The sequence below is a fragment of the Anastrepha ludens genome, chromosome 6, assembly GCF_028408465.1.
Source record: "Anastrepha ludens isolate Willacy chromosome 6, idAnaLude1.1, whole genome shotgun sequence".
Classification (NCBI taxonomy): Eukaryota; Metazoa; Arthropoda; class Insecta; order Diptera; family Tephritidae; genus Anastrepha; species Anastrepha ludens.
Genome location: NC_071502.1, coordinates 39269324 through 39290903, shown reverse-complemented (window position 1 = coordinate 39290903; position 21580 = coordinate 39269324). Strand labels below are relative to the sequence as shown.

Genomic DNA, 21580 nt, shown 5'->3' with positions numbered 1-21580 from the left:
TATATGAGTATGTATATATTTATATGCAGTATGTGTATGTGTAATTATGTACTATTGCTGTATGCACCTACATATGTATATATGCATTTTGTAAACTTTATAATCTACAAATATAAAAATTCCACGTATGTATGTGTGTCTGAGTGTGCTTGAAAATCGTAAGAATATTGAATTTGTATGTTCTGCTTGGTTTACTTTGCGTCATAGCTACTGCGCTGCAATTTTCAAATATACACCATGGTTGTAAACATAATTTGCATTGGTGTCTTCGAGAAACACACAGACGACGCCGCTGTGAGTGCATTATTAAAATTAATCAATTCATTTAGTAAATAGTAAATATACACAATTTAAGGAAATATTAAATATTCTTAATTTCGAAAAATACTCTTTTCATCATTTAGTTTCTTCGTGCATATGCGCCTTATATAGCACATAAATTTATACAAAACATAATAATATTTAAAAAAATCTTCAAGTAATAAATCATTCTACGATTAAGTGCATTTCAATAATGTTTCCTTTTCTGTTTAGTCCGGAGTCATTTGTTTTGAGTGCCTACGCTATGTTATACACAAATCGATTGGGAGTAGCACATCTAGCGTACTTGCTTTGCTTCACAACGTTATCTCAATTAAAGCCTTGACGCTACAGTTGATTGCCCGATGCTGTTGCCACATCACAACGAAAGCTACAGCACGTAGATATTGCTGCATGCTGTTGGTGCATGCCTGGAATATTGACTAATCTATGGCCGGCCGCGCTGACGGATCATCACGATCAATAGGCGGCGGCGAGGTGAGTACGTCAATATTTTGCGCTGGCCCTTGCGTTAAATACCCAGCGGTGGGATTTATGCCTGAATAGAAAAATACATTATAACGTCAGTGCAACATTCTACGAATAGTCAAGTATATATATAACATTACCTGTTAGATACCCTCTAATATTGGTGTCTGTTATGAAGAGATCGTGCCGTTGATCTTTGTACTCCGCCCATATGGGGTGCTTCAGCAATATTTGCGTAACTCGTTCGCCGTAATTGAGATTGTGGGTCATACCCTTGAGGGCGGCAACAATTTGCGCCTTCACCGCCGAAGCATTGTCCACATACTCTAGACGGCTATCCAAGAGGCCCAATAAAAATGGCACCAAATTAACCTCTAACGATTGACTAATCAGCGAATCCTACAATAATTTTCGTTCGTGCGATGAGATAAAGCGTATATAAAATACTATAAAGTGCTTACGTGTTGGTATTTGAATAGTCTGCTTAGCGTTTCACAGGACTTTTCAATGCAATCCCGATGTTGTTCCATGCATTTTTTGAGCGGAAGTATGCATTCAGTTTGCGACACAGCGCTTACACAAAACTGTCGGTAAATAAGGTGACATTTTTAATATAATTGCTTTGAAAAAAAAAGAAACAATCTGCTTTAAAAGCTTCACAAGTAATCACCTCTGATAGTGAGAGCTGATGTAATACTGATAGCGTGCTTTTAGGCTGTACGGACAGTAAATTGAATAGCTTCGGTATGTGCCCCAAAATAGGTATATCATCGGCCAGATTTGGCTGCGAGCGTAATAACTCCACTAAAGCGTTTGTAGATAACTCCAATGCGTCTTTCTGTTATTTGGAAGAAGAATGTTATTTTACTTAAATTCCCTTTGACTACAACTTAAGAACACTTGCCTCGGAGGATCTCTTGCTAATTTGTTCTACAACAAAATCTAGCAAATCTGCCAAGAATTGTTTCGGCTTGCGTAATGTCCAGGCAGGATTACTCACAAACAAACGCAAATATACACCGGCAACAACAATCTCATTGGAGATGATGTCCTTGAGCATTTCGGGATCTTTCCACAGATGTTTATCGTTGATCTTTTGCGCTCTAAAGAAGCTGTAAAGAGAGGAAAAAAATCCATATAAATATAATTTCTAAAATTTTCTATCAGATTTTAGTCACTAGCAAATACCTCTCGCACATATCTGCTACCGCTTCACATACATTCCCTCTCGTCTTATCATTCCATATCAGTTCAGGATGCTCGTGTATTGATTCAAATAATTGCACTGAAGTCTGTGGCGATTCAACCATAGCGTCGACAAAAAGTGGAGGGAGAAACTTTGAAATTGTAATGCGCACCTGCAAAAAGCGAAAAGAAAATGTGATAGGTAGAACATTGAGGATAAATCGCATTAGGTTTGGTTAAAAATATGGATAATAGCGGTTTCCGTAGATGAATGGGTCGGTAGTGCTTGGGTTTGAAACCCGGTCATGAAATAGCAATTTTAGAAAAAGATTTTCTAATAGCGGTCGCCCCTCGACAAACAATGGCAAACCTCCGAGTGTATTTCTGCCATGAAAAAAGCGTCTCATAAAGACCATCTGCCGTTTGGAGACGTCATAAAATTGTAGATCCCTCCGTTTGTGAAGGGACGCGCACCACAAATAGGAGCAGTTCGACCAAACACCCAATTATAATAATAACAATAAGAAAAACTTGATAAAATTTTAAACTAGAAATCCAGCCATAATGCATAATATTTTGAAATCATCTTTTGCTAAGCTTGTTGATTGTTTTAGTTTTGTACAAAACGTATTAATGAGGGCTGAGAATATCACTATGTCCACCTCCATGTTATATAGATAAAAAATACTTGATTGGGTAGTTCATACCTTGGGCCCACTTAACCGATCCGCTGTCATCTTTGCCATTATTTCGGCGCACATTTCACGTATCTGCGGATTGCGCGAATTACAAAACATATCCAGCAAATAAATGATGGCACCTTTGTTCTGCGCCTCCTTAATCATTTCTTGCACATTCATGAGGCCAGACATGGTTTCGAGCACTTTAACTTGACTGTTGCGTAAATCAGGGTCTTTTAGCGCTACCAAAAATTGGCCGAGCAATTCGCATGCCGCTATCTCTGAAACACAATCCTTATTGCGAGAAACCAAGGCGACCACTTCAAGTGCAATCGTTTTTACGGCGGTATTCTGCGAATATAAATAAACGCATATTTCAATAAATAAATATAAAAAATAAATAAAAATTACCTATACTTACATTTTCGAACAAATTATGTGCTAGGAAACCGAAAATCATATTGAAATTACCAATGCATTGAATCTCTACTTCGGCGTTACACTTTATCACAGCCATGAGGGCCTGCAGCACCATTATCACATGCTGCTGCAATGCCGCATCGTTGGCGAAATCGTATATGTATTGCTGTTGGATTTGTTGTTGTTCGAGTAATGCACTGGCTTCTATTTTATTGCGTATCTTTGAGCGATTGTAAGCGTTCAACACCTCATCGAATGTTTTGCCTATTCTAGCGGGTTGCTGTTGTAGTTGTGGATGGTTTGGTGCAAGTGTGGGTGTTAGAATGCCATCTTGCACAATTTTTGTGGGCGCAATGGGTGCAGGAGGAAAATTGGTGTTTTCTTCTTTGCTGGTCGTGGTGGTTAAGAAATGATATGCTTGCTTGAGATACTCCAGCAGATCAATAATGAATTGTTTCGGTTTAGTTATAGGGAATGTTGGCATTTCGTTATAGATGCGTATGTAGACACCGCCAATTTGTAGCTCGTCTCTATAGCGAAACGAAGGTTTTGTTTTTAATAAATCTCGTTAGCGTACTTTGGTTTATTACACTTACTTGCAAGCGTCGTACTGGAATTCTGATACTAAATTATAAACCTCAGCTATATCTTCAAATGTTTCCTTTACAGCTGTTGTACGCTGGGTCTCTAAGAAATCAACCAATTGCGCTCGTGTGCCGTTGTCCCATATCAAGTAGGGGTTGCGCGTATTTGATGTAAGTACTTTCAAAATCTAAAGAGGAAAAAGAAAATTACAAAAAAAAACATAAATCAAATCAATTAAAAGTTTGCTCTTCAACTCACATCGCCGGCGCGCTCTTTGGGCAATTTATTTGCTATGTACGGCGTGAGCAAGCGATCCAGCACCTGCTTCACGATTGTATTTCTCGGCTCAGAGACTATTGTATACTTCGGTAGGTTCGAGTCGTTTGTCTTAGCGATTGTATTGCCATTCGTCTCGCCGTTTCCTTCCTTCTCAGTGGACGATGCATTAGAAAGTGCATCGGATTTGTTACTGGCATTAGAGTCCTGCTTAGCAACGGCAGTCTTTGGCTCAGCGTCGACCGAGCCGCTACTCGTTATTGCCAATTGTTTGCTGGTGTTTTGCAGTGGGTTGTGCGCATTTTTCGTATACGCGGAGGAGGATGGCGAAGCGATAGCGGGATTTATTTTTGACGCTTTTGCAGTTGTGGTAGGTGAGCCATTACCATCACCGCCACTATTATCAGCGCCATTCGTCGTCTTATGTAAATCCAAACCGTAACCGGCGAGAGCAATACAAGCCAGAACAGCCATTTTGGCTAAGGTGTTAGCCACCTGTTGCTGATTGGTTTTATCACTGGCCTGCACGCCACTTTCGTCCAACGTATAATCATAATCGAACCAGAAGAGGAGAAGCGACCAGAGCACGCCGTTACGCACTAAATTGCATTGAAGTTCGTAGTTGTTCGCCGCCATGCTGGTCACTAGGCTAACCGAGAGTGTGTGCTAAGGGGAGTAGTAAAAAGAGCGTCTCAATAGAGCAATAACTTGGTTATGTTTTTCTTTACCTTAAAGTAGACTACGCGGCAGACATCGGAAAGCAATTGTGGCAAGGTAATAATCTTTTGTTTGCATTTCTCAAAGTTACAGGCCACTTCGAAGCAACGCGTCACATTCGAAATTACTTGATAGTGTAGCGAGTCGGGTTTAGAATCGACGCCCAAAATTGATACGCATCGAGTGTAGGCCTCCAAAAGTGCTTCAATGCCCTCTTCGCGTCGCAACTCTTCCGCATTTAATGCTGAGCAATGTACAGTGTGATAGCAAAGCTCTGATGCGGCCGACAACAATTGCACTTCTTTTGAGAAAAGATCATCATCGCGCGTCTCCAGACGTATGGTCTTAATCAACTGTGGGTAACCAGCATACTTATAGGGGCGCAAGACTAAATGGATGCAAAACAAACAGATAAGCATTTATGGATAAAATTTAAGATAAGATTTACTAATATTAGTAAACTCACCATTAGCATAACGCTCAAAAAGTATACTTTGTGTGCGTAATACCAGGACTATATTTTTGGGATCCGGCCCACCCGAAGACCACACCGAACGCGAGCACAAAAACTCATAAGCCTGATTGACTCTCTCGAATACCTCACGACCATTTGGATTCTTATCTGGATGATACATTTGCGCTAAACGATAGTAACTTTTGCGTATCATCGATTCATCTGGCTTTGGTGTTTTTGTCAAATCGATGCCGAGATCTTGATATGCCTGCTGTACAGTCATTTGCGGTGGTTTCTTTTCAACCTCCTTGCGCCAAGCTTCTAAGGTGTGTTTCAACAGCTGCACCGGATCAGCAATGGGCCAATTGGGGAATTTTTGCGTATCGCAAAGGTGACGCAAGTAATAGATATGGCAGAAGAGTTCATTTTCCAGCTGTGGGTAGCTAATCGCCGGTATGGCAAGGTAAGGATAGCTGCAATAGATGACGTGAATCAATTAGTTTAATGGCACTTCATTTTAGTTTTTATTTGTGAATTAATTCAATTGCTGTAAAACTTACCGCGCCATCGTGTGGCCCTTTAAACGAGGCGTAAAATCAGCAATGTGAGCAGATATTTTTTCAATGAGCAAACGTCGCATTTCTGAACTCCAAATCACCTCAGGCGTATCAAATTCACCTAAAAATATTTCCGCGAATTTCTCAGCGCTGTAATTTTCCAAAAAGCATACCATTGCCTCTGGCAGCAATTGCCCTAATATACTGCGATGCATTATGCCGGATTGCGATGTCTGAAAATATTTACAATAAAATTGCGTATACAAAATTAATCTGATAATATTTACCTCATCACTGCGAAAGCCCTGTTTCATGTGTGTCATTTTTAGGAACTTTGTTATCGGCAGTATATTGCTACCGGTGTACATGAGCATAAAATAAAATACACCCGTCAAATACACTTTCGGCATTTCCGGATTGTCTTCCATAATCTGGCACAGTAGCGTGGCAACGCGTTCGAGCAAGCCGGGATCATGTGTAAGACACACCTGCACAATATGTGGCAAACACACAAATTCGGATAATTTGCGTGACAACTTAGGTCCGGGAATAAGTACGGCAGTGCCGTTTTGTGTGCGACTTGGAAAGAAGCTCGTGCATTTTATAAGTATGTCCAACAACTTTGATGACAGTTCGGTCTCGTTGTAAATGGGTGTACCCTTGGCGATAAGGCACCATTTTAGTTGAGGAATTTGTTGTAGCGAACGCCAACCATCCATACCGATAGCCCAACAACGAGTTTTCGGTGTAATAACACCCTTTTGCCAGAGTTCTTTCAATTCTGAATATGTAATGGGACCTTGACGTTCCGGCTTCTGTCCTTCCTTTTCAATATTATAATACCAATCTTTCTCCTCATATGCCTCCATATTCGGCCCAGCCTCTATGACATTAGTTTTTGTATTAGGCTGTGCGCGCCCCTTATGCAAGTGTGCCAGAGTGATCAAGTCGACAAGGCACTGCACGTGATCAACAAGTGGACGGCAATTCGATTTCTCCAACACTAGGCAGGATATAAGATTAATAAGTGCATCGCGCAGTGATGGTGAGAGGCACTACAAATCAAATTTCAAATTAAAAATTTTGTTATTAGAATAGAATTGTGTGCACAAAAATTATGCAACTACATACACGATCGGTTAATTGCAATATATATGACATATCACTAAAACGGCCGATTTCTTTGTGATAACGACGATAGACCTTTGCAAGTGCTTGCAATGACACTACTGTAAGTTGGTCATCATTGACACGCTGACGGCAGAGAACACGGCGATAAAGTGCATTAAAAAGTTCGATACTAAAACGATAGGAATATAAATAAATAGATTCTGGGCTAGGGCTAAAAATATGCTTACGGATCTTTCACAAGATTTTGTGGCCAGTCGTCTTTCTCCAAGATTAGACGTATGTAATAGTCACCAATTTGTATTTCATCAGCCAAGCACTAAAAAGATTTAAAACATAATTTTACAAAGGTTTTTTAATTATTATTTTATGCCTGTAAATTTTTGTTTGCTTTTCTTCTCAAATGATTATACCTGATAAGTGACTTCGAATTCCTGGTAATTCCACGCCACAATCATATTGCCTGCTAAGTCACGGTCGTTCATAAATTGACGTAATTCATTCTCCAAGCAAATACGTAACTCCTCACGTGTCTGTAAGAAAAAAATTTAATTGAAAAATATCTATGTGAAGTACATACAGTGTCAATAGAGGTCTCAAAATGTTAGCAAAACGGTGCTTTAATGCTACTTGGGGAGTGCCAGACTGATACTTCCACCATTTCACCTACCTACATACACACATACAGTGTATATGTGATGAAAGTATGAAGTACTCTTTTCAATTTATTCGCCCTTAAGTTTCGTTACCGATTCAAATGAGCGAAAGGCAAGACAAATAAAAAATTCTTGGCGATAAATGTTGAATGAGTGAATGAAAGATTTCTGAATGTTAGGCACCCCAATTAGCTTTTACCCTACATTGAGTTTGATTTAATTTGAGAGCTAACCTTGTGATTCCATATCAAATTCGGCAAGCTGTGGTCTTTGGCAAAGTTGTAAAAGAAATAAGGTAAATTTAAAACAGTATCGTCTTTTTTCTTGCGCTGCCGCCTATTACGTAGTACTACTGGACGATTTTTAATAGCCTGAGCAGCGGGGTCCTGTTGTTCCAAGAGATTCATACCCCAATGCTTAATATCCTGTTAGAAAAATAAAGAAAACAAGCCTTAGAAAAGCAATTGTCATTGAATTTCCGATAATTAAATGAAATGATTACATACTTTGAGGCAATTTTAAGGCCCCGTTTTTCAATGCATGTTTAGCGCTACTTTCGAACTCAATTACGTTTACTAAATTAAAACATGCACTGAAACTTTGGTTAATATTGCTACAAAAAAAATATTTGGCACATTTTCGTCTCATACCTGTAAGTGCTTCTCTATTACGTTCTTTCTATTTCTATTGGAATGCTGTATTGCAAGTTTTAAATTGTCCCGAAAATTCAACTTGTCATCCTCCACATCAGTCTTTGGTACGCTCTCCTCGCTCTCCAGGAACATCAGTAAGCCAGCGGGCTATAATCAACAATTTATGGTTAAGCTTTTTTGTTATTCCCCAATTTAAATAACTTACAAATATGCGTTTAAATAATTCTAACGCTTCCTCGCTGTCCGTAATCCAAAGTCCAATTAAGTGCCGCGATAACTGGCGGTGAGTCGCCAATGTTGGATCATTCGATGGCGTATATAATGCAACAAGTAGATGACGACACAGAGCCGCTTCATCCAAAGCGAGCGCTTGCATCTGCTGTGCCACATGCAGTTCACCCTCCTCGATGATGGCGCGTAGAACAAGTCCAGCACCCTTAACGATAGCCAGTGAGGGATGTTGAAATAGCTTGTACAAATAGCGACCACGTTCGGCAACCAATTCGAGTAAAATATCAAACTGTTTGCCATCTGTTGTTTCGCTATAAGGCACACATAGACCAAATGTGAGGAAATCCAACATGGCGGAAAGTACCAGCGCACCGCTACCATGACTCTGGCGAAAAGTAAATATTGATTTCAGTTTTATTTTCTATTAAAATTGTTGACAAAATAAATTTAAATCGTGGGCATACCACATGCATTGTCCACATGTTGAGCAATGTTTCCAAAAAGGATTTTGACGAAAGTATCGATGATTTATTTAATTGTTCTTGCTTCAAATCATGGTCTGCATTCACTGAATGCATCAGTGAGTTAATCATGTCGATGGCGGAGTATGTAACAGCCAAATCTTTACGGCGTAGAGCAGCAACAATTTTAGTACCAATAATTTCGCGAAAACTATAAGAATGAATACGTTAGAAAATTTATGAATAGCATTTACCAAAGACATCACTTTAAAACAGCTTACCCCGGTAAATTTGTAAATGCACCATAGCCCACTTTACTAGCAAGTAAACGTGTGAGCGCGTGAAAAATTGCTTCTATTTCGAGATTGTTCAATTGTGCTGTTGGATTGTCTAGTTCTTTTTGTGCCAGTGCTTGTAATGCACTCAAGATGAGTTTCTCTTTATTCTCGGCAAAGAGACTCTGAAAATTATTTAGTAAACAAAATTTAATTAACATTCCCAATGGGTGTTTTTTATTACTTACATCTTGCGTTACACTGTAATTGAGGCCACTGTGCGGAATATTGGCATTGAAGCGTTCCAGTACTTCGAATCGTTTCGTTGGATTTTGCACATTGTTGATAATCAAACGCAGCAAATTTGCTTCGGTTTCCTCATCAACGGAACAATTAAATGGTACATAACGCTTACCGCGCGGTGTCTTGCTTATGCGTACATGCACATCCTTGTTACCGCTCGATCGTACAGCATCCAATAGCGTAGCCAATAACGAATCGCGATCATTTGTTAAATACTGTCGCAATATTCCATTTTTATATTCAATATAAAAACGTTGTAAATTGTCTTTATCGCGCACAAGCGCAAATACATTCGACAATAAACGTAGTGTGCACACGCTATATGTCTGCGGATCGCGTTCCAGTAGTGTTGCTTCCGTGAGGCAAAGTATGCGCTTCACTGGATCCGGATGACGTGGTGTAATCTTTTGGACAGTGAACTCGGTCATAGACGTTTGGTACTGATCCCCGCTGTTTGTTAAGTATTATATTATTACAATTAATGTATATGTATGTAGTAAATTTGGGAATTTGGATATACACACACACAAAATATTTACCTATATTCACCAAACCTTTGGCGTTCGAATTGCTCAAGTGTTATTTGGCTTTTGAGTATCTTAGTTTCAATACCAAGAAACTGAACTGATCGTTGAACAATATTCTGCACAATCTCATGATGGTTCAATGCTCGAAAGAGATGTAGACGACTGAAGCCACCATGGGCCATAACAATGCCACCGTCATAGTCCGAAATGCCTACTTATAACGTAGAGAAGGCAGACAAGTAATTCAAATTAAATTGGGTTAGAAAAAAATTGTTTTAGAAAAAATTTTAAGTGATTTAAGGGAACTTTAACTGGTTAGAATGCATTAGGCCCAGAAAAAAAGTGTTATATGAAATTCTTGGGAGTCCTGTACTGATTCTGAAATTCCTAAAATGTTAGCTCAATGCGATTGTCTCAATCAGTGTTAATTTTACTTTTAATTCAATTATATATGTGGTTAAAGCCCATAACATGCATTCAGTTTTCAGAATATTATGACAAAAGAACTATTAGTACCTATTATGCCTTCTATGTCTTTGTACATGTAGCTTGTGAGCACTTCATTGGTTGTTGGATCTAACTGATCTAATGAGCACGGCGTGACTTCAAGCATTGTGGGTAAACTGATGCCGGACCAATGATACTTATAAGCAGGGAAACGCTGCAAGCATAATGTAAACAAACATTTAAGTAAAAATAACAAAAACCTACATACGTACATATAAACAAAGACAAATCTGGTATAAATAAATCGAATGGGCGTGATAGCTCAACAAACTTACTTGTGAATTTTTCGGCTTATCAGCAAATTCTTTGTAGTATTTTAATATCGAACAAAGTATGTCATTGCGATATTCAGATGAAAGTCGTATGGAATCGACGCGTTTCTCTTTTTTTATAGTTATCACAAATTCATTAGGTATCTGCAGTGGATGAAATGAAATATTTTTATTAAAACATTTATGTAAAACGAAATGGGCTCACTAACATTTGAGGTTTTGCTTGGTGCCGCCGAAACAATGTCTGAATAAGTCCAACGATTTGTCAGATCAGATTTATCCGGATTATATGTGGAGATGCCCGTGGTGCCAATAGCCAAAATACGTTTGTATTTCCCCTTCCACGAGTGCTTTGTTACCAGAAAGCACTCTAGGTCCACATTATCCTTTGGCGGCACCATCGTGAAGTTGTTAAACTTAAATTAGCTAAAATGTGCACTGTTTAGAGGCAAAACTGGTAACTGCGTTATTTCTTTCCAGCGGGTGTATCGTTGATGACCCAACAACCTCGCGAAAACAAGTGAAGAATTCAATGATGATGACCTTCTGAAATTAAATAAAAAGTGTAAAATGTGATTAAGCAAATCAACATTCAAACTTCGTCATTTTTTTAAGGTATTATTTTTATCAACGTTGACTAATACTCAAAAATTTGTCCTATCATTGATCAAATTTCAGCGCAGTTTTTGCTTTGCACTGCCTAATTGAAGTTATCAGTAGAGCAACAGAAGCCAAACACAGTAAAGAACATATCGAGGTATCCAAAAAGGGGGAGTAATTATCACTGAAGTAAATCGACTTTTAAAAACAGCGGCAGCGACAATTAAGACTGCGATGCTGACAAAGCCGCCCGTTGGCCAACAAGACAGCGTCATCGACTGCGACTACGATTGCAAATAGCAGGGCAAAACGAGCAACAGCGCCTCTCACCGCGGCTAATGACTTTAATTTACTCATGTTATATTTACTTTTCCGCTACGTTAATACATCTTCCACTCTGCTGCGTAGAACACAGACATTAAATTGATATATTTAAATACGTTTTTTCGAATAATAGTTTACAATTAATGTACATTTGATAGGATTTTTTGCAAAGTAACTACTCTATCCACAACAGATTTTTCCCAATTGACATTTAAGAAGCCTTGGGAAAAGGTAATGCGAAAAAAATACACAGCTGTTAAGCTGCTTTACAACACTACTCACTTTTAGAACGCATTAGACAATAATAAATTGTTTATTCAGAATTCATTAACAATAGATTTAAGAATTAATATTTAACTAAATATTTAAATTTTTGTTTGTGAAAGACGTACTTACTTACTATAGACGGTAGTTTTAAATTTATTTATTCGTGTTATGCCAAGCTGCAATTCCTCACAAGACATCTCTTATCAGTTTTTAGAACATATCTATTTTCGTATTATTTTAAAACTCAAGCGAACATTTACAACACTGGAGTAAATGTTTTAAGAAATTTGCAAATTTTTGATAAAATTGCTGGCTATAAATTAAGTTAGTTACCGGTTGTTTTGTGTGTTGCTTAAAATGCAAAAATATGAAAAATTGGAAAAAATCGGTGAGGGTACCTATGGTACTGTGTTTAAGGGTCGCAATCGTGAGACCATGGAGATTGTGGCATTGAAACGTGTCCGTTTGGATGAAGACGACGAGGGAGTACCCAGCTCAGCCCTTAGGGAAATTTGTCTTCTAAAGGTGTGTGGGAGGAAAAAAATTTTTTTGTTTGTTTTCGATTTAATATGTTTGCACGATGAATATGTCTGTATGTAATTACAGGAGTTGAAGCACAAAAACATTGTGCGTCTCTATGATGTGCTGCATTCAGACAAGAAGCTGACGCTGGTTTTTGAGCATTGCGACCAGGATTTGAAGAAATACTTTGATAGTTTAAATGGAGAAATCGATATGGCAGTTTGTCGCAGCTTTATGTTACAACTGTTGCGTGGACTTGCGTTCTGTCACAGCCACAATGTACTCCATCGTGACTTGAAGCCACAGAATTTATTAATAAATAAAAACGGGGAGCTAAAACTAGCTGATTTTGGTAAACAAAAAACTTTGTCAAGAGAAAGTGAAATTGTATTGTGGTTTATTTTTTTAAAAGGGCTCGCGCGTGCGTTTGGCATTCCTGTAAAGTGCTACTCTGCTGAAGTAGTTACGTTGTGGTATCGACCGCCAGATGTACTATTTGGCGCAAAGCTATATACAACCAGCATCGATATGTGGTCGGCTGGGTGCATCTTCGCTGAGCTTGCCGATGCCGGTCGCCCACTTTTCCCTGGCTCGGATGTTTTGGATCAGCTGATGAAAATCTTCCGTGTACTTGGTACTCCTTCAGAAGAATCATGGCCTGGAGTGACTCATTTGGCTGACTATGTGGCGCTTCCATGTATGTGCAGAATATAACCTCTGGAAATTTTTAAAAATTTCATATGGATAAACTTTTTTATAGCCTTTCCGCCTATTACATCGTGGAGCCAAATAGTACCCCGTCTAAATTCCAAGGGTCGGGACTTACTGCAGAAGCTATTAGTGTGTCGGCCAAATCAGCGCATTAGTGCGGAACAGGCCATGCAACACCCGTACTTCACTGAAAGTTCATCCAACCATTGAAGGAATATACATTTGTATTGTATAACTACGTTTTTGTTTTTTACTTGTGTTGCTGTAACTGCTTCTAATTGGCAAAACAAAATTCATTTAGCTCTTACAAGTATTGATAAGAATGAGGGAATTAAAGAGGCCGCAAACGACCTTCGTCCGATCGTGCGGTGGGGTCTATTAAATTTTAAGGTAATTTATAAAATAAAAATATATAGTTGATTACAAAAAAGGAAGAAACATCTCTTCAATGCATACATTGAGATGTAAATTAAGCTACTTGTTCGTATTTATTTTTATTCAGTTTAAGAACGTATTCCATTTTGTAAACCAAATATACGAGGCTGTAAATGCTTTAGCTATGTCGAAAGTTCGCATTCAGGTTTATTGTTAAATTTTTTCAATATTTAGTATTAAATTTCTTTCAAAACCGGTGAGCCATAAAATAATTTTAGAATTCGATTAGAATAGCATAGTGTTTCAATTATTATTATTATTATTCTTAAAATATAAGCGATATTGCCATTATACCTCCTCTCCTTCAGGGGCATTTACATTTTTTGTAAAAAAACACTGAAATTATCAGAAAAAATATACTGTCCCAATCAAATTTAAATATAATAAAATTCAGACTTGAAAATATATTTTTGTGTTATATATTTCAAAATCCTTATTATTTTTAAACTGGCATCTTCGTTTGAAGTTTCAGATCGAGCTGTTGTGTAGTTTTTCTTTAGATAGTATATGGGACTTGTAAAGTGACAAAAAGTTGTTTCCGAATTCATTTAATACGAAATTTAATTTTGCAGATCTTTAAACTGGGTTTTTAAGATACTGGCCCTTATTATGAGCAACATTCGATCTTCGACTATAGTCGAAAGTGCTGATCGAACGAATTTTCATTTGGTATTATGGTGCTCATTCGTTGAAGAATAGGACTATTGTGAATTTCGATCGTTCGACGCATTTACAATAGATAATTTTTTCTCAGCTGATACAGCAAATTAAAATAAAAGAAAAACCGATTGTGTTGAAATTCTTTGCTAACATTTTTAAAAGTAAAAAAAAGTATTTTTTGTGAAAATAAGTACAACGGAGTTGTGTTTCGACAATTCATCGGTCGATGAAAGATTAGTGGAACTAGCTAGAAGTAGAAAACAGCTGAGGGGCGCATCCAACCCCCTAGAAATGGCTCCCACTGAGTAAGTTTGGTATTTTCAAAATGTGTTGACGTACTTAATATTACAGAAATTTCCTTACAGTTTTTTAAAGAACTTTAGATTATCTAAAGAGGCGTTTATGAACCTACTGCCCAGTACAGAAAACCAGTTGCAGCAGTGCACCCGAGCCAAGAGCTCTTCACTATTCTCCAAAAAAAGCAACACAAATTATTAATGTGTGTGCAGCTTTGCACAACATTTGCTTGTTTTATAATGTTCAACTTCCGGATGAAGAGTTATCCGATGAGACCCTCAACGATGATGCTGAAGATATTGAAGTGGAGCCAAATAACGGAGAAGCAGAAAACATAAGAAATGAAATTCTTAGAATATTATAGAAAAATCTAAAAAGTATTAAATAGAAACCTTAACGCCACAGTTTTTGTTTTATTTTTGTTATAAATTTTCTTTATTAAATTATTCGTCATTCGAAAAAAATATGTATTTCAGTTCCTCTATGTATTTCATCCCGTACCTGCCAAGGGAAAATAAAAATGTATTTCTATAAACATCACAAAAAAAAAAAACTATTATTAACCTTAATCCATTTTGCTGCCGTTCTAACTGGTGGTCCTAAGCAATTCAGCTCCGTTGTAAATTCCTCCCATTTTTTTGCTGCTTGTACTTTGGTGGAAATCCCTTTTGCGAATTGTGGATTCTCTTCCATTAATGCAACTAGCCTTTCTAATTGCTGTTTGGTACTCACGACTTTCGACCTGCATAATATTAACAAAATTAGTATATATTTATTATTTAGTTACTATAAAACAATAAATAATCGCAAACAACTTACATTTTAACAAGTTTTCCCACAATACGCTACACAATCGAAAGCAAAATTGCATTCGACTCTAAATTCGGTATGCAACGAAAATTACGACAGCGTTGCACCGCTCATAATACCAAATTGACATTCGATTTTCGATCTTCGACAACCAACGAATATCGAAGATCGAATGCAACTCATAATAGGGGCCACTTTCTCGAAAATATTCATATAATCCTAAAACTCCGAATTATTGTATATTTCCGAAATTAAAATTGTATGCGGTAACCTTATTTTTATTTTGTTGTGGTCTATCTTACTTTTGACATTGCAAAGCAGAGGTGTGTTCTCTTGATGGGGATTTGGCGCGTAAATACAATTTTTGCTTTCGATTGACTTGTGGTTGCAATAAGTGATTGTTAATAAAGATTTCAGCTTCAAGAAAAATTATAAAGTAAATAGCTGAAGCATGAAGTGCAAAATACCCGAAATATCTTGGCACAATCGCGATCCAGTGCTGAGTGTTGATATACAGCCTCAATCAGTCGGGCTGGCAGAAAAATCCATTGCTAAACATCGCCTTGCTTCTGGTGGAACGGATGCCCACGTACTCATCTGGTACATGAATTATACCGAGAACGAAAACGATATAGAGTTAGAATTAGTTGCAGATTTAACGCGCCATCAGCGTGCTGTGAATGCTGTGAAATGGTCACCAAATGGCGAACTGTTAGCATCCGGTGACGACGAGAGTGTCGTATTTATTTGGAAGCAGAAAGGTGAACTGGAACCGTTGAATATATTAGACAACACTAACGAACAAGACAAAGAAGTATGGATTGTTTTGAAGGTATTACGAGGCCACATGGAGGATATTTATGACTTGAGCTGGGCTCCGAACTCGCAGTTTCTCGTAAGTGGCTCAGTGGATAACACAGCTATTGTTTGGGATGTGCACAAAGGCAAATCAATTGGCATGTTGCGGGATCATAAGTCGTTTGTTCAAGGAGTGGCTTGGGATCCAAAAAATCAGTATATTGCAACACTAAGCTCAGATAGGTAAAGTAAAACAAAGGGGAACTATTAAAAATTCATGAATATTATGCGAAGGGATACTGACATAATTTTTCAAAATCAGTTGTAAGAGCATGCATTCTTATTCACATATTTTTGTGGAATGCAGTTGAAAACAACTATTTACTCAATATAAATATGAGTAATTATGGTAACTTTTGTTTTTCCGACGCATTAGAGCTACAATTGATATTTATAACTCCAATTCTCTAGATCTCTTTATTTCATCAAACTTTAATAGTGCCGATATCCATTATTTAGTCAGCACTAAAGTAAATAACTATTTGCTTCCTGTAGATATCTGCGTATTTTCGACATACAAACAAAAAGGGTTCTGTATCGTATTAACAAAACATCGCTGCCTGTGAGTGAGGGTCATGAACTGCATGGACAACGATTGCGTTTATTCCACGATGACACGCTACAAACATTCTTTCGTCGACTCTGTTTTACGCCAGATGGCAAGTTGCTGCTGACACCTGCTGGTGTTGCGGAAATTGAAGGTGTCGCTCAATCGTTGCACACCACTTATGTCTTTAGCCGTCACGCTTTTCGTCAGCCTGCCATTGTATTACCTTGTCCTGGACAGTACACTGTAGCAGTGCGATGTTGCCCGATTCTGTATAGATTGCGGCCACATAAAGCCGATGTTAATCCACCAGTTGTGCCACTGCCTTATCGCATGATATTCGCAGTAGCTACACGTAGTTCGGTTTACTTTTATGATACACAGCAGCGCCAACCTTTTGCTGTTATCTCGAACATCCATTACACCCGGTTGACCGATGTAACCTGGTCAAGTGATGGCCGCATTGTGGTTGTATCAAGCACCGATGGTTTCTGTTCGCTAATCACCTTTGAGGCAGGCGAATTAGGAGAAGAATATGAAAACGCGGCACAAATTCTAAATGCGAATGATACAAGCGCAGTAGTAAAAAAAACCAAGAAGCAAAAGGAAAACGATGGGCAAAGCGTAAAAGAGAGTAAAATATCTATCGATGAGCAGAAGGAGGCTGGTACGGCGAAGCGCGATCCACTAGTTGAAATACCCGAGGAGCAAAAAACTGATGAAGTAATAGAAGTGCAAGCAGTACACCGAAAATCCATTGAAGATTCAAAATGTGTGAAAGGCGAAGAAAAAGATATACCACCAAAAGATAAAGATATTGTTGGTGATGACGCACTAAAGAACTCTAGTAATTCTACTGCAGCTTTGGCAATTACGAAAACACTTGGCGCTACAATTATTATCGACAAAGAAATTCTTAGTTCCGATGAAAGATTTGAATCGCCGGAGAAAAAGAGTCGTCCAGTCACACCGATAATGGTTAGACGCACGCCCCGAGGTGCTCCATTACCTAACATAATCAAAACCACTAACACACCATCAACGAGTGGAGCTACTCTTAATTCTACTATGGCTACAAATATACCAGCACATGGCATTCAGTCTCCAGCATCCGGTGCAAAACTAAGTCCTTGTGCAACGCGACAGTCTAAGAGTGCAACACCTATATCAGTGCGGCGAACGCCGCGTGCAATTATTGTAGCGCCAGCACCGCCGGTTACCACAAGTGTGGAGGAAGTAGCGCTTGATGCTTGGCCAACACCAATGGAAGTGGATGATGAGGGATCTGCAAAGCAGACGGTACCGCAGTCAACAAAAGACGATTTGACTGTCAAATTGAATGTTACTGATACTTCAAAACCGGCCGTAATCAACGATACCACGCTGGAGTGCACAGAAGATATACGTTTGGTATACGAGGATTCCATAGACAATTCTATGGCAGGTACTGCTAAGGCGACAACTGAACTAGGTAATAAAGATGCCGAAAAATCTATAGTTGCTGAGACATCTACTACAAATGAAGATTCTATGAAGACTCCAACACCGAAAACACCCATATCAAGCAATAGGACGCCAAGAAGAGTGGCGCTCAAAACGATATCTACACCTAAGTCGAAGAAGAAATTATTGGACTAAAAACATATATTTCGTGATTGTAGTTTCGTTTGTAAGCTGACGCTCATTTATGCCTACATAATTTTTAGTTGTAAGACGTTGATGATTTTATGAACTAATAATAAATACACGATTCGCGATTTGCGATTTGCGATTAACTAAATGCTAATAAATCTCGAATAAATTTATTGCAAATAATTCGGGCCAAAGTAATTTATAAGTATGAGATTTAGAATTAAATTGAAGATTTGCACTTCGACCTAAAGGTCTTTTGTTCCTACTACTCGTCACAATGCTTCATCCAATTACATATATGTGAAATATTGAAAAAATTGATTTTTTTCCCAAGGCAAAGAGGGCAAAGAGCTTGGTAGGGTTGAGCGCACTAGACAAGTCTAGTTTATACCACCACAGGTCTTAACGCAATAAACACACAGATTAATCGCGAGCTTAACCAAAACTGCTTCTGGGGGAGTAGGACATCAGATTTTTGGAGGCTTTCGATACAGTTAGCCATTACACGCCTTTCAATGATATTCAGCAGTTGATTCTTCCGCCGTCGGAGGGGTCCACAAACTACCTGTGTGGTCGACACTAGTCAGTAATATTTCGTAACTGAAATTCAAAACAGAAGAGGATAAAGTAAGGAGTGCCACATGGTAGTGCCCTTTCAACTTTGCTTTTTACCTTCTATGTATATCTCAAATCCTCCCTTACGACCAGAAGATGAGTGAAACCATCTTATGCGAAGAGGATTGCTTGATATTGGCTTCCGGCAATGGCACTGATGGCTTGTGCTCAAAAATGAACGATTATCTCTTCAGCTTTTCTCGTTTCTTCACTGTAAGGAAAATCCAAAATTGCCCCACTAAATCCACGGCGGCCCTATTCACCATCTAGATGAAGGAGGTCAAGCTACAGCTAAAGATTAAAATGAATGATACACCAATACCGACTGTTAACAACTACTAATTACTGGATATAATCTTCATTAGTTTGCTCTCCTCAGTAAGATCTAAAACCGCAACACGATCCTCAAAGACAAAGAACTGTTTCTGATGACAAGTAAAGCAATTGGCCGGCCGGTTCTGAATTATGCACGCTCATTTAGTCGCCTGTGACTAGTGACACGCCGTGGATGAAACTGCAAATCTGCCAAAATACTGCCATGGTATGCATCCTTTACAACATCTTCATAGCGAGGCTACTATGATCCCTGTTAAATCGGATAGTAGGATATCCAACAAGCAATTCTTGATGGGCTGCTACCGCAGGAATTACATCTGCAGGCACTTGCTGGAGGCTAAGCAACGTCTTGGAATGTCAGGAGGCATCTTTTAGACTATGCTGACGAGATCCAGTACCATACACAATACCTACTGAACCTAACAGGTTACGAACCGGCTTTGGACGATATTCATCCGGAGTCTCTACCACCTTTCGAAACCTTGAACTGTAATTGCACCTTTGTACCCCAAGTATTAAGGGGTTATATACCTTGTGAGCCCGAAAAAATGCACGATTGTCATAATTTTTTTAAATATGTTTTAGAACTTTTATGAGGCATATATCATACTGAAGGGTAACTCTCGAAGAATACATTTTGGTGTTTTTCTTTTAAAAAATGTTATTATTTATTGTTGATATCGCCCCTCCCCCGAAACGTCGTTTTTTAGAAGAGCGCATGAGCAGCTCAACTGAAATCAAAAAAATTAAATGATTATTGTAGAAAAATGTTTTTAGTGAATGTGAATGGTTTATTTGCCCAAAAAAATTTTTCTCGATATGAAAACCGCTTTGCACCAAAAAAAACGACTTTTGTTATGTTAGAACATGCCATAAAAAAATGATCGATTTTTTAGACCAACACAAGGTATATAACCCCTTAAAGCTGGTATATTTTCTTATAATGTAAGCAAAAAGTTATGATGCTTAGCAGGAATATTTTTAGACAATTCTTAGTATAGCATATTTGAAAGAATAAATGTCTGCCTAACAGAACTAATTAAGGTTGACATAATCATAATAGTCAGCCTTATACCGGCGGTAGTTAGGGTCGAATTGGTTGATGCGTGACTACCAGTCGATAGCGTCTGGGTTTGAACCTTGGGCATGAAACGCCAAACGATAGAACAAGTTTTTTTCTGGAACGGGCGCCCTCGGGAGGCAATGACAAGCCTCTGAGTTGTACTGTCATGAAAAAGCTGCTCATAAAAAACCTTCTGTTGCTCGGATTCGGCATAAAACTGTAGCTTCCTACACTTGTTGAGAAACATCAACATGCACGCCACAATTTGGAGGAGGATCTCGGTCAAGCTCCCATCAGATATATTATATATATATGTATATAATTGGCGCTTACACCCTTTTTGGGTGTTAGGCCGAGCTCCTCCTCCTATTTGTGGTGTGCGACTTGATGTTTTTCCACAAATGGAGGGACCTACAGTTTTAAGCCGATTCCGAACGGCAGATATTTTTATGAGGAGCTTTTTTCATGGCAGAAATACACTCGGAGGTTTGCCATTGCCTGCCGAGGGGCGACTGCTATTAGAAAAATGTTTTTCTTAATTTTGGTGTTTCACCGAGATTCGAACCAACGTTGTCTCTGTGCATTCCGAATGGTAGTCACGTACCAACCCATTCGGCTGGGAAAAAGAAATCCATTATTTTTTTAGTAAATGGCTGTAGTGTGAGAGTGTTAAAGTTTATGCTCGTTGTCAAGGTGACATTTCACATTCAAAAAAATGTGTTTGCTGTTTCTTGTTTGTTCCATTCAGTTGTGAGTTACAGGAAGTTAACAATGGAAAATTCGGTATATTTTACAGTTTTCTTTGATAAAGACGAAAATGCAAGCCGGGCCTGAAATTGTGATTAGTGTTTATGGTGCCGATACTGCAACAGCTAATTAGTGGCAATTTTGGTTTCGTCGATTCCGTTCAGACATTTTTGTTGTTAAAGAAAATGTCGTTAAAATCACAGAAATAATCGAATTTGACCGGCATGGCAATAACACAGCCCAGGAACTAAATTTCGACCATAAAACAGTTTTAAACCATTTGCACAAAAATAATGTATTTCTTTTTCCCTAACCTAAAGCCGGGGTTGACGCATAGAAGGAAAAGGTTTTTAAACAAGTTCATGCTTACAGATGAAGACCTTCAATCACTCCCCCAGAAGAAGCTGGTACAATTCATAAGCATACTTAACAGTCAATAGACAGCATAGGGTGCACAATAGATCAATATGGTCGCAGTGC

General features: G+C 38.4%; 3 protein-coding genes across 5 annotated transcripts; 2 read left to right on the top strand and 1 right to left on the bottom strand.

Moving 5' to 3' along the window:
- Positions 1 to 2: 2 nt before the first annotated feature.
- LOC128868607 (dnaJ homolog subfamily C member 13) lies at positions 3 to 11835 on the bottom strand. 3 transcript variants are annotated; one of them, XM_054110894.1, is made up of 28 exons: positions 11645 to 11832; positions 10886 to 11222; positions 10680 to 10820; positions 10414 to 10558; positions 9910 to 10108; positions 9316 to 9820; positions 9074 to 9252; positions 8796 to 9003; positions 8306 to 8716; positions 8098 to 8247; positions 7681 to 7872; positions 7205 to 7324; positions 7022 to 7110; positions 6795 to 6963; positions 5951 to 6718; positions 5667 to 5896; positions 5119 to 5579; positions 4664 to 5040; positions 3918 to 4601; positions 3671 to 3846; positions 3076 to 3604; positions 2682 to 3005; positions 1978 to 2147; positions 1694 to 1901; positions 1460 to 1627; positions 1251 to 1373; positions 930 to 1188; positions 3 to 859 (listed from the first exon to the last, which is right to left on the bottom strand). In XM_054110894.1, the coding sequence occupies exons 2-28, from the start codon at positions 11075 to 11077 to the stop codon at positions 744 to 746; spliced, it is 7293 nt and encodes a 2430-aa protein (XP_053966869.1). In that variant the 5' UTR covers positions 11078 to 11222; positions 11645 to 11832; the 3' UTR covers positions 3 to 743. The 3 variants fall into 3 exon arrangements, with proteins under 3 accessions (XP_053966869.1, XP_053966868.1, XP_053966867.1); XM_054110893.1 differs by lacking the exons at positions 3 to 859; positions 930 to 1188; positions 1251 to 1373; positions 1460 to 1627 and having other exon boundaries at positions 1658 to 1901; positions 9910 to 10111; positions 11645 to 11835; XM_054110892.1 differs by lacking the exons at positions 3 to 859; positions 930 to 1188; positions 1251 to 1373; positions 1460 to 1627; positions 11645 to 11832 and adding an exon at positions 11321 to 11585 and having other exon boundaries at positions 1658 to 1901; positions 9074 to 9820.
- A 274-nt stretch (positions 11836 to 12109) lies between these two features.
- LOC128868608 (cyclin-dependent kinase 5 homolog) lies at positions 12110 to 13940 on the top strand. The gene is made up of 4 exons (XM_054110895.1): positions 12110 to 12392; positions 12474 to 12741; positions 12802 to 13086; positions 13150 to 13940. The coding sequence occupies exons 1-4, from the start codon at positions 12225 to 12227 to the stop codon at positions 13308 to 13310; spliced, it is 882 nt and encodes a 293-aa protein (XP_053966870.1). The 5' UTR covers positions 12110 to 12224; the 3' UTR covers positions 13311 to 13940.
- A 1677-nt stretch (positions 13941 to 15617) lies between these two features.
- LOC128867705 (chromatin assembly factor 1 subunit B) lies at positions 15618 to 18497 on the top strand. The gene is made up of 2 exons (XM_054109155.1): positions 15618 to 16343; positions 16656 to 18497. The coding sequence occupies exons 1-2, from the start codon at positions 15754 to 15756 to the stop codon at positions 18343 to 18345; spliced, it is 2280 nt and encodes a 759-aa protein (XP_053965130.1). The 5' UTR covers positions 15618 to 15753; the 3' UTR covers positions 18346 to 18497.
- Positions 18498 to 21580: the final 3083 nt, after the last annotated feature.